This window comes from Nicotiana tabacum, chromosome 15 (genome assembly GCF_000715075.1).
Source record: "Nicotiana tabacum cultivar K326 chromosome 15, ASM71507v2, whole genome shotgun sequence".
Lineage (NCBI taxonomy): Eukaryota > Viridiplantae > Streptophyta > Magnoliopsida > Solanales > Solanaceae > Nicotiana > Nicotiana tabacum.
The window spans coordinates 57,373,854-57,385,979 of NC_134094.1; the positions used below are offsets into that span (position 1 = coordinate 57,373,854).

General features: G+C 39.5%; 2 protein-coding genes across 2 annotated transcripts; both read left to right on the top strand.

Moving 5' to 3' along the window:
* Positions 1-1,984: 1,984 nt before the first annotated feature.
* Positions 1,985-9,229, top strand: LOC142169640 (uncharacterized). Its single transcript, XM_075231530.1, has 10 exons — positions 1,985-2,304; positions 2,880-2,927; positions 3,014-3,087; positions 4,174-4,956; positions 5,050-5,143; positions 5,266-5,424; positions 5,530-6,291; positions 6,484-8,276; positions 8,920-8,992; positions 9,066-9,229. The coding sequence occupies exons 1-10, from the start codon at positions 2,238-2,240 to the stop codon at positions 9,227-9,229; spliced, it is 4,017 nt and encodes a 1,338-aa protein (XP_075087631.1). The 5' UTR covers positions 1,985-2,237.
* On the top strand, positions 8,855-10,886 carry LOC142169448 (uncharacterized). The gene is made up of 3 exons (XM_075230845.1): positions 8,855-8,992; positions 9,904-10,055; positions 10,287-10,886. The coding sequence occupies exons 2-3, from the start codon at positions 9,905-9,907 to the stop codon at positions 10,610-10,612; spliced, it is 477 nt and encodes a 158-aa protein (XP_075086946.1). The 5' UTR covers positions 8,855-8,992; position 9,904; the 3' UTR covers positions 10,613-10,886.
* The last annotated feature ends 1,240 nt before the right edge of the window (positions 10,887-12,126 follow it).

The following is a 12,126-nucleotide window of genomic DNA, read 5'->3' on the forward strand; positions in this document are numbered from 1 at the left end:
TTGATGGGTTTGATAGAAAAGCATGAACGATTATATGTTTGGGTTGTTGATTGTTGATTATTGGTTAAGGGTGTTGTTTATCTTATGGGTGATGAAGAATGATATTGATTATAAGAAATTTGAGATTTTAGAATTTATTTAGGAGCAAGAAAATGGATTTTTGGGTGTAGAAATACCATTAATGAGGGATATGAGGCTTTACGCCCATAAGGTATTTGATAAAATGCATGAGTGACCAAAACATGAGTATTATTGCTAATACGGAATCCCTATGACTTGATTGATATAGATTAAAGTTGAAAGGGTTGGCGAATGTTGTATTACGCTCAAGAGTAGGAAGTTAAGGTATGTGAGGCTAACTCTCTATGTTTGAAAATGTTAATAATTCTCCCTACACTACGTTTATTTTATAACGTTACTAATTACCTCAGAAATATAGTTAAGCTTAGTTCCTTGAATAGTTGTAGAACTTCTATTCTCTAGCTTCGTAATTCGTTCATGAATTTTATTTCGAACATTGTGAGCTTAGTGCGTAATCAATATAGACTTGTATTTGATGCCCATGAGTCTCAATCTTGATTACTCAGCATGTCATAAATAGTTGAAGGTTCAGTTCTCATAATCAGTTCATGAATACATGTCTCGGTCTAGTTCTATTCAGTATTCCAGTATCATGTAACTTAGTATGGCTCAGTATTTCAGTATCATGTGTTGTAGTATGATTCTTAGTTCCTGATTTTGAATCCCTAAATGTTGAACACCTGTATTTGGGCCTAAGGCCGTAGTTTACGCTTTATGCATCTTTGGACATGAGGCCGTAGTTTATTTTTTATACATCTTGGGGTCTGAGGCCGCAGTTATGTATACGTATACTTGGGCCCGAGGCCGTAACTTTTGCACATATATATTAGTCCTGAGGTTGCAGTTTATTTATTCAGATAAACAGGTGGTTCATCATTCAGAAGAGGGAGTATTCATATCCTTACTTCCTTTATGCAGTTCAGTTATCGGTTATCAGTTATTAGTATCAGTTCTCAGATATCAATTATCAGTTTAGTTTCAGTTTCAGCATTTACAGTTCTTTCTTTTAGTTGCTTTACATACCAATACAATTCAAATGTACTGAGATCCCTTTTGCCCGGGGCCTGCGTCTCACGATGCAAGTAATGATTTACAGGTTGACAATTCAGAGCGCTAGGATTCTCGTACCAGCTATTTGGTGAGCCCCAGTTCTTTCGGGGCATTATCATTACTTTACAGTCTTTTAGTATTTATAGACAGTCAATATTTTCAGTACTTCATTAGAGGCTTCATAGACTGGAGTCACAGTTAGACAGAGTCGCAGACTTTTCATGCTAAGTAATGTTGGCTACATATATGTTTCAGACTTACATTAGTGTTTTCACACTTTGATTTATATCATTCAAACTTTCAGTATATCAACATGTGTTAGTTTATCTTCCGCATTCAATATGTTATGATATCACATGTTGATTCAGTCAACCAGTTGGTTTGCTCGGTCATATGTAGTCAGGCACCGGGTGCCGTGTTAAGTCCAGGCCCAGGTTCGGGACGTGACAACATATTATCTTTAGAAATCCAATGGGGAGTGTTATGAAATATTATATTATGGTGGATATCTATAACTCCTAAAGGAGTAATACCCACTACTCTTCTCCATTATCTTCATAACTTTCACTACTCCATCACTTATGGTTATAACTCCGACACCTCCATAACCATCCCCTTGATCTCCCCATGATCCCAATGATTAATACAATGTTTAAAGTAACCTTATTGTAAGCCTCTATGAAATTCTATAGATAGAGGTATTGAGGATTATATATCATGCACACTTGAGAAACACTATAAAATAACAAAGTTCTTTTTTTTCTCTCTACATTGCTTATCTATTTTTTTGTTTTATATTGTTACGTTTAATTTCTTAACAAGTACTACCTTTTATTTTTTTTAATTTTTGTTTGAAGATGATTTGGGTCTAGTGACCACCCAAACCCTCGAGCCTTTTCTTCTCTGTCATCTATCCCCCCGACTCGTCCATCTCTTTCTCTCTCCCTGCAACACAGTTCTCTCCGAACCCTAAAATCCCCTCACCGCATTCACTATTCACTTTGTTTCTCATTTGACTCTTCAATTTCCACTCTCTTGCTAGCTCTTCCGTTTCATTTCTCTCGAATCGATCCTTACTTTTCTGAATCTTCTCTGACACAAAGGCCATGGCCGAAGGAAAGCTCGATCTCCCTGACGATCTCCTTTCCTCTAACCCTTCCGATCACTCCAAAGGTCCTCCTTATTTTGTTTATTGTTACTTTGTATTTTAATTTCGATGGGATTCGAAGGATGATTGTCTAATGCTTGATTTAGGGGTTATTGATCTTATATATGAATTTTGAACTTCGTGCGATGCTTGCTTCAATTGAGATTCAACTTGAATTCTAGGGCTGCAGATCAGGCGCTATGTTGCAAAGTGCTGTTTTCTCTGTATTTAGTTGTGTCGATTTGCTTTCTTTGAGTGTGTGAGATGTATCAGTCCTCCAAGAGAAGAAAATGATGCCAATTTCTTCCCGTTGCGAACTCAAAATACAGTGTAGGATTGAGCCTTTAGGTTAATCTTAGCTGGACTAGAGGCATTGCTGCTAGATTTGCTTCTCATAAACATTTTAAGATTAGTAGTTTACGAGTGTTATTATCTGTAGGAAGTGGTTGATTTCTCACTAAAGTGTCATGTTCTTCTATATTCAGCCCAATAGCTGCTAGTAGTTTTTCATTATCCATGCTAAAGTCTTTGCTTTTTATTTCTGGAGTAGGAATTCGGTCCTATTTTATCGTGTTTTACAGTTGCTAAGAAACATCTGCAGGTAACGATGACAGCAAGCCTTTCATGGGCCAGCTTGATATTTCCAAAGGTAGAATATTTTTCATTCTTGATTCTGATTGCGTGAGTGCTATGGATCTTCTTCTGATTCTTTTTTACCTTCTCACATCGCTTTAGATCATCCGATGGTGGACAGCAGCATTCCTTTGTCTCCGCAGTGGCTTTATGCTAAACCAAGTGACACAAAGATGGTGAGTTTTTGGTCATTTCTGTGTCAAGTTTACTTGCAGAGTAACGATTTCCCTATTTCTGCTATACAATGGATAATTTCATGATACAAACTATTTTTGAAGATACAGATTGAGTCAATGGAAACTTTTGCATAGTTATTTTTGGACTTTTGGACCCTAAGCTCTGCTTTTGTGGTACTATCTCTAAAAGAATGAGTTCTCAAAAAAAAAAAAAAAAATCTCTTTACAATGAGTTTTATTTTCATTTTCACCTATTATTATTTCGAATACTTGAGAGACGGTTTGCAGTTTGAGAGGAGTCGCAGATTCTTGTAAGACCAAGTCGAGATGTGGATGTAAAGTAGTCCCACCTGGAGTTACAACATCATATTGAACTCAATAGAGTATATAAAATAATTGTTAACCTTAAAAATGTTTCTTCGACATGATTGATACATTTTTACTAGCTTTGTCTATGGTATGATGAATTGTACTTGATCAGCCGAAACAAAATAAAAAAGAAATAGTTTGTTCCATTTGGAAATTCTCCTTTCTAAGTTTACAGGGCACCCTTGAGAATTAAGTGTTTTGTTGTTGAATTAGACCTTGTGATTTTTTATGGTATTTAATGCCCATCACCCAGAGGAAATACTTTCATCCTGAATGTCCGTTAGTGGTGGTCTCATAACAATTCCAAGTTTTAAAATTGATATTTAGTATTTAGAAACTGTCACCGTTGATCCGAGCTGTCCTTATTTATCTAAACAAAAAAAGCTAGCTTGAAACAACCTGAAAAAAGATTTCCTATAAATTTTGGCTGGATTCTGTCACATTGTGGCATTATTTCCTCCTAGACTTTTGTACATATAAAATACTTTAAGTGGCAGTTACCATTTTCTCTGCTGTGTTAAAGAGAACTCAAGAAAATTTTCCTTCATTTGCTACTTTCATGTTGTATTCATTCACCTGTGATTTTTTAAAGATTTGAATTTCCAGTCTTTTCTCTGCAAATATCTCACGTGCCAGAGGTTACACTTGCCCTGTTCTGTTATACTGCTTGAAGTTTTTCTTGTAAAGTGTTTTCTACCCGTGTTCTATTCACCATAGGAAATGCGTCCACCGAGCTCTTTGTCACTTGGAAGTTCTGCTGATTCAAGTCAAAAGGAGGCCTGGCGTACAGATATGCCTGAGGACAAAAAGGATTGGAGAAGAACGACAGTGGAGACTGAGAGTGGTCGCCGGTGGCGTGAGGAAGAGAGGGAAACTAGCTTGCTTGGTCGAAGAGAACGAAAGAAAACCGATCGTGATGTTAATAACCGCAATTCTGGGCTTGATACAAGACGTGATAGCAAGTGGTCTTCTAGGTGGGGTCCTGATGGCAAAGAAAAAGAAAATCGCAGTGAGAAAAGGATAGATGTAGATAAGGAAGATGTTCATAATGATGGTCAACCATTTCTCGCTAACCGTGCTGTCTTGGAGCGGGAGTCAGATTCTCGTGATAAGTGGCGTCCACGCCATAGAATGGAGGGTAACTCTGCGGCTCCAGGTTCCTATCGTGCTGCCCCAGGCTTTGGACAGGAAAGAGGAAAAGTAGAAGGGTCAAATGTGGGATTTAACTTGGGTCGTGGGAGGTCTACTGTGACTATTGTAAGACCTTCCTCTGGGGGTGCAATTGGTGCTTCACCATTTGAGAATTCTGTTGCTGGAAAACCAAGCATCTCAGCTGGCATATTTTGTTATCCAAGGGGGAAAACTCTTGACATATACCGCATGCAAAAGCTTGGCTCATCTCTTTGTAGCATGCCTGAAAATATGGAAGAAGAACCCCCAGTTACTCAAGTAATTGCTATTGAACCATTAGCTTTTGTTGTTCCTGATGCTGAGGAGGAGGTGAGCTAAATCGATTACTTCATTCAATCAGTCTTGTCGGTTTAGTGTTCAAGAAATATTTGATACCATAAAGTTACTTGATCATTCTTACAGGCTGTCCTCAATGACATATGGAAGGGTAAAATTACTGGTAGTGGTGTTTCTTACAATCCTTTTAGAAAGGGTCAATCAATGGATGATGTCACAGGTAACTGTCTTTCAAACACTGTCTTAGGATGCGCTACTGAGTGCTACTGCTATCCCATGTCCATTATCTTTTTGTTGGAGTAGGAGCACAGGATTCTCTCTGATTGTTTTTGTACTTCCCAGAAACTGGGGATACAGAGCCCAACAATCCAAAGCAGGGTGCTCCCTCTGCTGATGTCACTGAAGAGGCAGCTGATAGGTTACTGAAAACTTCAAAAGGTGTTGAAGAAGCCAATGCCTATAGCTTTTCTTATGAGAATGGTGTCAAGGTCAAGTTGGATGGTGAGTAAAGTATTACCTCTATTTATTTTGGAATTAATTATTCGCTCTTCTCATCAATATAGCTTTACTTGTTGACTTCTGATAAAGAACTTGTTCTTGATTTAGGTGGAGATAATCATGAAGGACAGAAAGAGAAAGTTTCTGAATCTATTCCTGCAGATGAAAGATTGTTGACCAGGAAGAGAACTGTCAAAGACTGCTTGAAAGTCATTAGTGGGTCTAAATCTGATACTTCTGAGGTCAGCTTACCAGAATCTGGAGTAACCAGGGCCACTGTCTTTGAGAACATCCAACAACATGTTGCCTTTGATGTCAGTTCAAAGGTTCCTGGTGATTCAAATTCCCGATTTGCAAAGTCCTCTTCAGAAATCTATTGGAACAACCTTCTGGGAAGGGTTACCCCACCTGAGGAGTTGAGTTTGTATTATCGTGATCCACAGGGCGAAGTCCAGGGGCCATTTCTTGGAGCTGACATCATCTCATGGTTTGACCAGGGATTTTTTGGAACTGACTTGCCAGTTCGGTTGGAAGATGCCCCTGAAGATTCACCTTTCTTTGAACTGGGTGACATAATGCCGCATTTGAAATTTGAACATGAGTATGTTGGTAACATCAATCTTCCTCAGGTAGAACCATCTGCTGTACTAGAGGGGAAGCTGGACTCTGGTTTACATTGCTCAGCTTCTGTTTCTGAGATGGTTGGTTCTGCTGCCCTGGATGGCTTGAGCTGGCCGACATCTGATTTTGATGGCCACAATGGCCTTGGTGGACATCTTAATCAGTCAGTACCTGATCATCCAGCTCGTCAATTTAAACCGCCTTATTTACAAAATGAAGAGTTTCATGATTTCGTTGCTCAAGACGAAGGTTAGTTAGCGTTTTCACTTTGGATTCTTATTTTTATGCCAATGCATGGCCTCTGGTGGCTTTGGAGGAGAGAACGTAGCCTCTTTCCTTGCAAATAGGCCATCAAGATCATGATCATTAATATTTAATGCAGGTGACCTTTATCTGTTCTTTTGCTATCTGATTCATTACTTAATGGAAATCCATTTGCAGAAATTGTGTTTCCAGGAAGACCTGGAAGCAGTGGCAATCCTATTGGAAAAACTTCAACGGGACCTACTGATCCTTCAAATATGCACCGTGCAATTCCAAACGCAATGACCGGGGGCCGAGTTCCAAATCAGGAAGAGGAAGAGCCACTGCACCCACTTGGTTTATTATGGTCAGAGCTTGAAGGCACTTCAGGAAAGAGTGGTCCTATCTCAGATGTTCCATTTAGTGGAGGTGGCCAGGATCAGATTCTAAACCCTGTTGCTGCAAGGGTTGCGCCGTTTGGTGCTAAGACGGAACCAGCCTCTACTGTAGAGACATGGACTGATGCTTATAGAAGAAATGCTCTATTAGAACCCAACTTATATCAAGATGCTACAGATGCCAGCCACTTGTTGCACAGGGACCACGAACTGAACCGGTTTGAGTTGGCAGATAAGCTGTTCTCCCAACAACTTCAACAACAGCATCCTAATAGTTTGATGTCTTCTCATAATAGTCATTTAAATGAAGCAATGCTGGAACAAGGGGCAAATTATAATTCAATACACCAACCGCAGATGACGAGTCAGACTGGACAGGACTTGGAACACTTTATGGCTCTTCAGCTGCAGCAGAAGCAGCAGCAGCAGAGACAGTTACAGCTTCAACAACAACAACTGCAACAACAGCAACAGTTCCATCAACAGCAAATGCTAATGAAAGAACAACAGTCCCATGCTAGACAGCTGCTTCTTGAACAATTATTGCAGAGTCAAATATGTGATTCAAGTCTTGCACAATCACGTCTTGGTTCTATTAGGCATAACAGTGCTCTGGAGCAGGTGTTGATTAAACAGCAAATTCTGAGTGAACTGCAACAGCGTTCACATCTCCCTCCAAGACATGCTGAACCATCTATTGAGCATCTCATTCAAGCAAAATTTGGTCAAATACCGCGTCAAGGGCATCAAAATGATTTGATGGAGCTCCTATCTCGGGCAAAGCATGGACAACTGCACCCTGTGGAGCATCAAATCCTTCAACAGGAACAAGTGCATGAGAGGCTAAGGCAACGTTTGGAAATGGAGGAAGATAGACAGATTGGTTCTGTCTGGCATGTAGATGAAACTGGTCAGTTTCTCCGAAATCCAGCTGTTGCTCGTCGAGCCAACTCTGGATTTGGCCCATTAGATATTTACCAACAGCAACAGATACCCCTTCCTGAAGAGCATGTCAGTCATCTGGAAAGGAATTTGTCAGTGCAGGATAGACTTCAGCGGGGTCTCTATGACTCTGGATTACTGCCTTTAGAACGTACAATGTCAGTACCTGGTGGTGGTCCTGGTGTTAATTTGGACGCTGTAAATCCTCTATTGCGTGCACAAGGTTTAGAAATGCAAGATCCAAATTCAAGAATGCAATCAGCTGGTCATATGCCTGGGTTCTCGACTGGAACCCACGCGCAATCTCCTCACCATCCTTTGTTTTCCAATCAATTTCATGCTCCGAATGCAGATACAATTGAAAATCATTGGCCTGAAAGAAATGGTCAGTTACCAGTTGATTGGATGGAAACTCGGATGCAGCAACTGCATCTTAATGGTGAGATGCAAAGAAGGGATTTTGATGTCAAAAGGGCTTCTGAAGATCAAAGTATGTGGATGTCAGCTGGTGCTAGCGATGACAGTTCAAAGCGATTACTTATGGAGCTGCTCCAGCAAAAATCTGGCCAGCAGTCAACTGAGAAAGCAGAAATGACCAGGGGGATTTTGTTTGAGAGGGGCTTTCACTCTGGTCAGTTTTCTGGGACAAATGCTTCTCTCTCTCTCTCTCTCTCTCTCTCTCTCTCTCTCTCTCTCTCTCTCTCTCTCTCTCTCTCTCTCTCTCTCTCTCTCTCTCTCTCTCTCTCTCTCTCTCTCTCTCTCTCTCTCTCTCTCTCTCTCTCTCTCTCTCTCTCTCTCTCTCTCTCTCTCTCTCTCTCTCTCTCTCTCTCTCTCTCTCTCTCTCTCTCTCTCTCTCTCTCTCTCTCTCTCTCTCTCTCTCTCTCTCTCTCTCTCTCTCTCTCTCTCTCTCTCTCTCTCTCTCTCTCTCTCTCTCTCTCTCTCTCTCTCTCTCTCTCTCTCTCTCTCTCTCTCTCTCTCTCTCTCTCTCTCTCTCTCTCTCTCTCTCTCTCTCTCTCTCTCTCTCTCTCTCTCTCTCTCTCTCTCTCTCTCTCTCTCTCTCTCTCTCTCTCTCTCTCTCTCTCTCTCTCTCTCTCTCTCTCTCTCTCTCTCTCTCTCTCTCTCTCTCTCTCTCTCTCTCTCTCTCTCTCTCTCTCTCTCTCTCTCTCTCTCTCTCTCTCTCTCTCTCTCTCTCTCTCTCTCTCTCTCTCTCTCTCTCTGTGTGTGTACATATATCCCTTTATCCAAAAGAAGATTTTATTGTTTGAAAGATTTTAATGTTTTTAAATCATCTCAGGTGGAAATCTTGACTTCTACAATGACAAGAGTGATAGAGGGGATTCGGTTGCGGAGGAAATTCCGAAGGAACGGTAAGTGCTATCTTCTGCTTCTTCATGGAAAGGAAAGGATTTATCATTATTGGTGTCATTCTGATGGGCATAGTTGGTAGTTTGGAAAATGAAGTAAAGTTTGTGCTTCAGCAGCTGCAACAATTTTATTCGTATAAAATGCTCTGTAAGAGGAAACTGCTAGTTGTAATTCCTGAAGCAGTAGGATTTATTGCCAAGATTCTATTACAAAAAGAATGTTCTCTTATTATAGAGTAGGCTGGCTTGCTTAGAAACTGAATTATTGCTTCAGTACTGAACATTTTTGGTTCTGATATTTCATTCTATTGCGCACCATCTTCATTTTACTGATATTTATAATGGTACATGCATGCATAATCTTTCATAAGGTAGGGGTAAGCTCTGCGTACACACTACCCTCCCCAGACCCCACCTGTGAGATTATACTGGGTTTGTTGTTGTTGTTGTATATGCATGTATAATCAAGTGTTGTTAAGGAGCCTCTTCACTAAAGGCGTAATCAGATAATATCAGCATTGTCACTACTACTAGGTTTCAGTCTTAGGAAAGGTGATGTTTGGGCACCAATTTGATTGTTCAAAAACTTTTTCCAAGTTCTGTATGTTTAAAGGTATCACTGTCATAACTTATTAAAATAAAAGGTATAACTGTCATAAGAATGTGGAAATTATTTTGTTATAGTAGTGTTTTCACCCTCCAAAACTGTGTTGCCAAATCTGTCTGATCTCGGCCATGCTCTCACAAAAAGTTTCGGTTGCTTTTTTTCCCTTCCCTTTCTTAAAAGGTTAATTTTTTCATTTATCAGTGTATGGTGTAAAAATCATGCAATAGATAGCACTTTCCTGATATGTAAAAATATGTTGTGATATTACTTTCCTGATATGCATCTGTATTTTGTTTTTATTTGGTAGGATGATGACTGTGACATCAAAAAGGCTGGATAATATCTTGCTGAAGCGTCCACCTGTCTTACGAGTTTCTTCGACACAGGAGAGTCTATCTGAGCTAACTTCTGATACCCTTGTGAAAAGCAAAAATCCTTCAGATGCCATGGCTTCTGAAAGTAGGCTGTCCTTTTCCTTTTTGTTGCAAACTGTCTTCTGATTGTGTCTTGATTTTACTATGTTTCATTTCTATTTTGCACCTTGAAGATGCATGTGAGGAGTATACCAGTTATTTTTATCTCTGCTATTCCCATTGTGGCACTTGTAACAGTAAAATTCCCAATCCCCTTGTGCACAAATTCCATCTATCACGAATTGCTTACTCATCCTCATGTTAATTCTATTACTAGGGGACAAGAGGGAAGCGGGAGGTAATGCAGCAAATCAAGTCCGTGACACCGTGACATCTGGAAAGAAAGATGTGCGCTTCCGACGTACTGCATCTTGTGGTGATGCTGATGTTTCAGAGACATCATTCAGTGACATGCTTAAGAGTAACGCAAAGAAGCCAACAGCTCAGGAGGCACATGCATCAGAGGCATTGGATGGAACACAATGTGCCCGTAGTGGTAAGAAGAAAGGAAAGAAAGGAAGGCAGATTGATCCTGCTCTTCTTGGATTCAAGGTTACAAGCAATCGCATCATGATGGGTGAGATACAAAGGATAGAAGATTAGTGGTTGTACAGTTGTAACTTGTTAGTTTCCCAATTTCTTCTGCTGTACAGATTCGAGTCATCTGTAAAATTTTCCGGTCACATTCTTTTGTTTTACTCCATCCCATTTTCTGTAGGGATGGCTGTTGAGATATAGCTAGCGTTAGGTAGTATAGCCAGTTAGTTGGGATAAAGATAGGAAAGAGCTTGTATAGATTGATTGGATCTTTATAGATACCAGCTATCAAGTAGAGCACAGGCAACCTAACAGAGAGAAATGTTTTCGTTTTTGTTTCTTCCCATCTGATGTGGGGAAATTGATGGCCTTAGCCGATATGATAAGAGCAAAAGGCTATACTAGTAAGCTCCTAAACTAAAGAAGGTGCTTGGTGTATTGCGTTCCACTTGGTGAAACCCATTTTTCACTATAACGACCTTCGTATCCCCCCCCCCCCCCCCCGTTCATTACCCTCTGTTCACCTAGCTAGTATTTCTCTTTTTCAGTTCCTCTCTTAAATTCATGCACTCATACACGGGACAAAGACTTTATTACATTCTGTCAACGTGTGCAAGAGGGGGAGTAATTATGTTCAAGATCCATCATTCTTTAATGTTTTTCTCACTATCATTTTCCAAAATTTTGTTTTCTTATTTGGCCGTGTTTTGTACCCGCTAGATTTGTATCAGCTGTTGATGAGAAAGTCTCTACTCACCCAAAACATAACATAAACAAAATAACTCAAATATTTAAAAAGTAGTAACCTAAGCAGATTAAATTTCTTCAGATACGTCCACAGCATTCTTGTTACTCGAATCATCTAAGTTGTGTCTCATTTTGGATATCCAGTCCTTAATACACACACACTATACTTAAAAAGTAGAGTAAAATCCTATTGATCCCTTAACCTTTAATACTTGAAAACTATACCCCTTCACATTTTGAATGGGAAGGGCAACCCCCTTGTACTCAAAAATCAGTTGAAAAAAAACTATTATCAATAAAAATAAAAATTAAGAATAAACCCTCTTTTTGGAGGGAATAGTTTTGGCGCTAGAATAAGTTGGGCGCTATATTCTGATAATTAGCATAAATTACAGTGTTTACTTTTAACTTTTAAGCAAAAACTTGACATAAAAATTTGGGGAAAACCTAGAGTCATATGGAAAATAGACGTACTTTTCAAGGTGAGTAACCTTTTTCACTATTACAATATAATGCCATATCAGTGGTTTTGTGCTTGTGCACAAGTTCCAAAGACGGTATATATTTATATAATATATTCTTATTATAATATTATTTGCCAGATTCTATATTTCGAAAGGATAAAATACAAATACTAAAATACTACAATATGAATGGAGTCCATCGGCCTTATGAGAAACCATGGGTACTGCTCAGCAGCAGTGGGGGTATTCTAATCTTTTTCAAAATCAACTTCTTGCTCAATATCTAGTGAGCGGATACTACACATCTCTTTCACTTTTTATTTTCACTTAAGAATGTTTTCGTTATATGTATTGATTTACAGCTGGGTA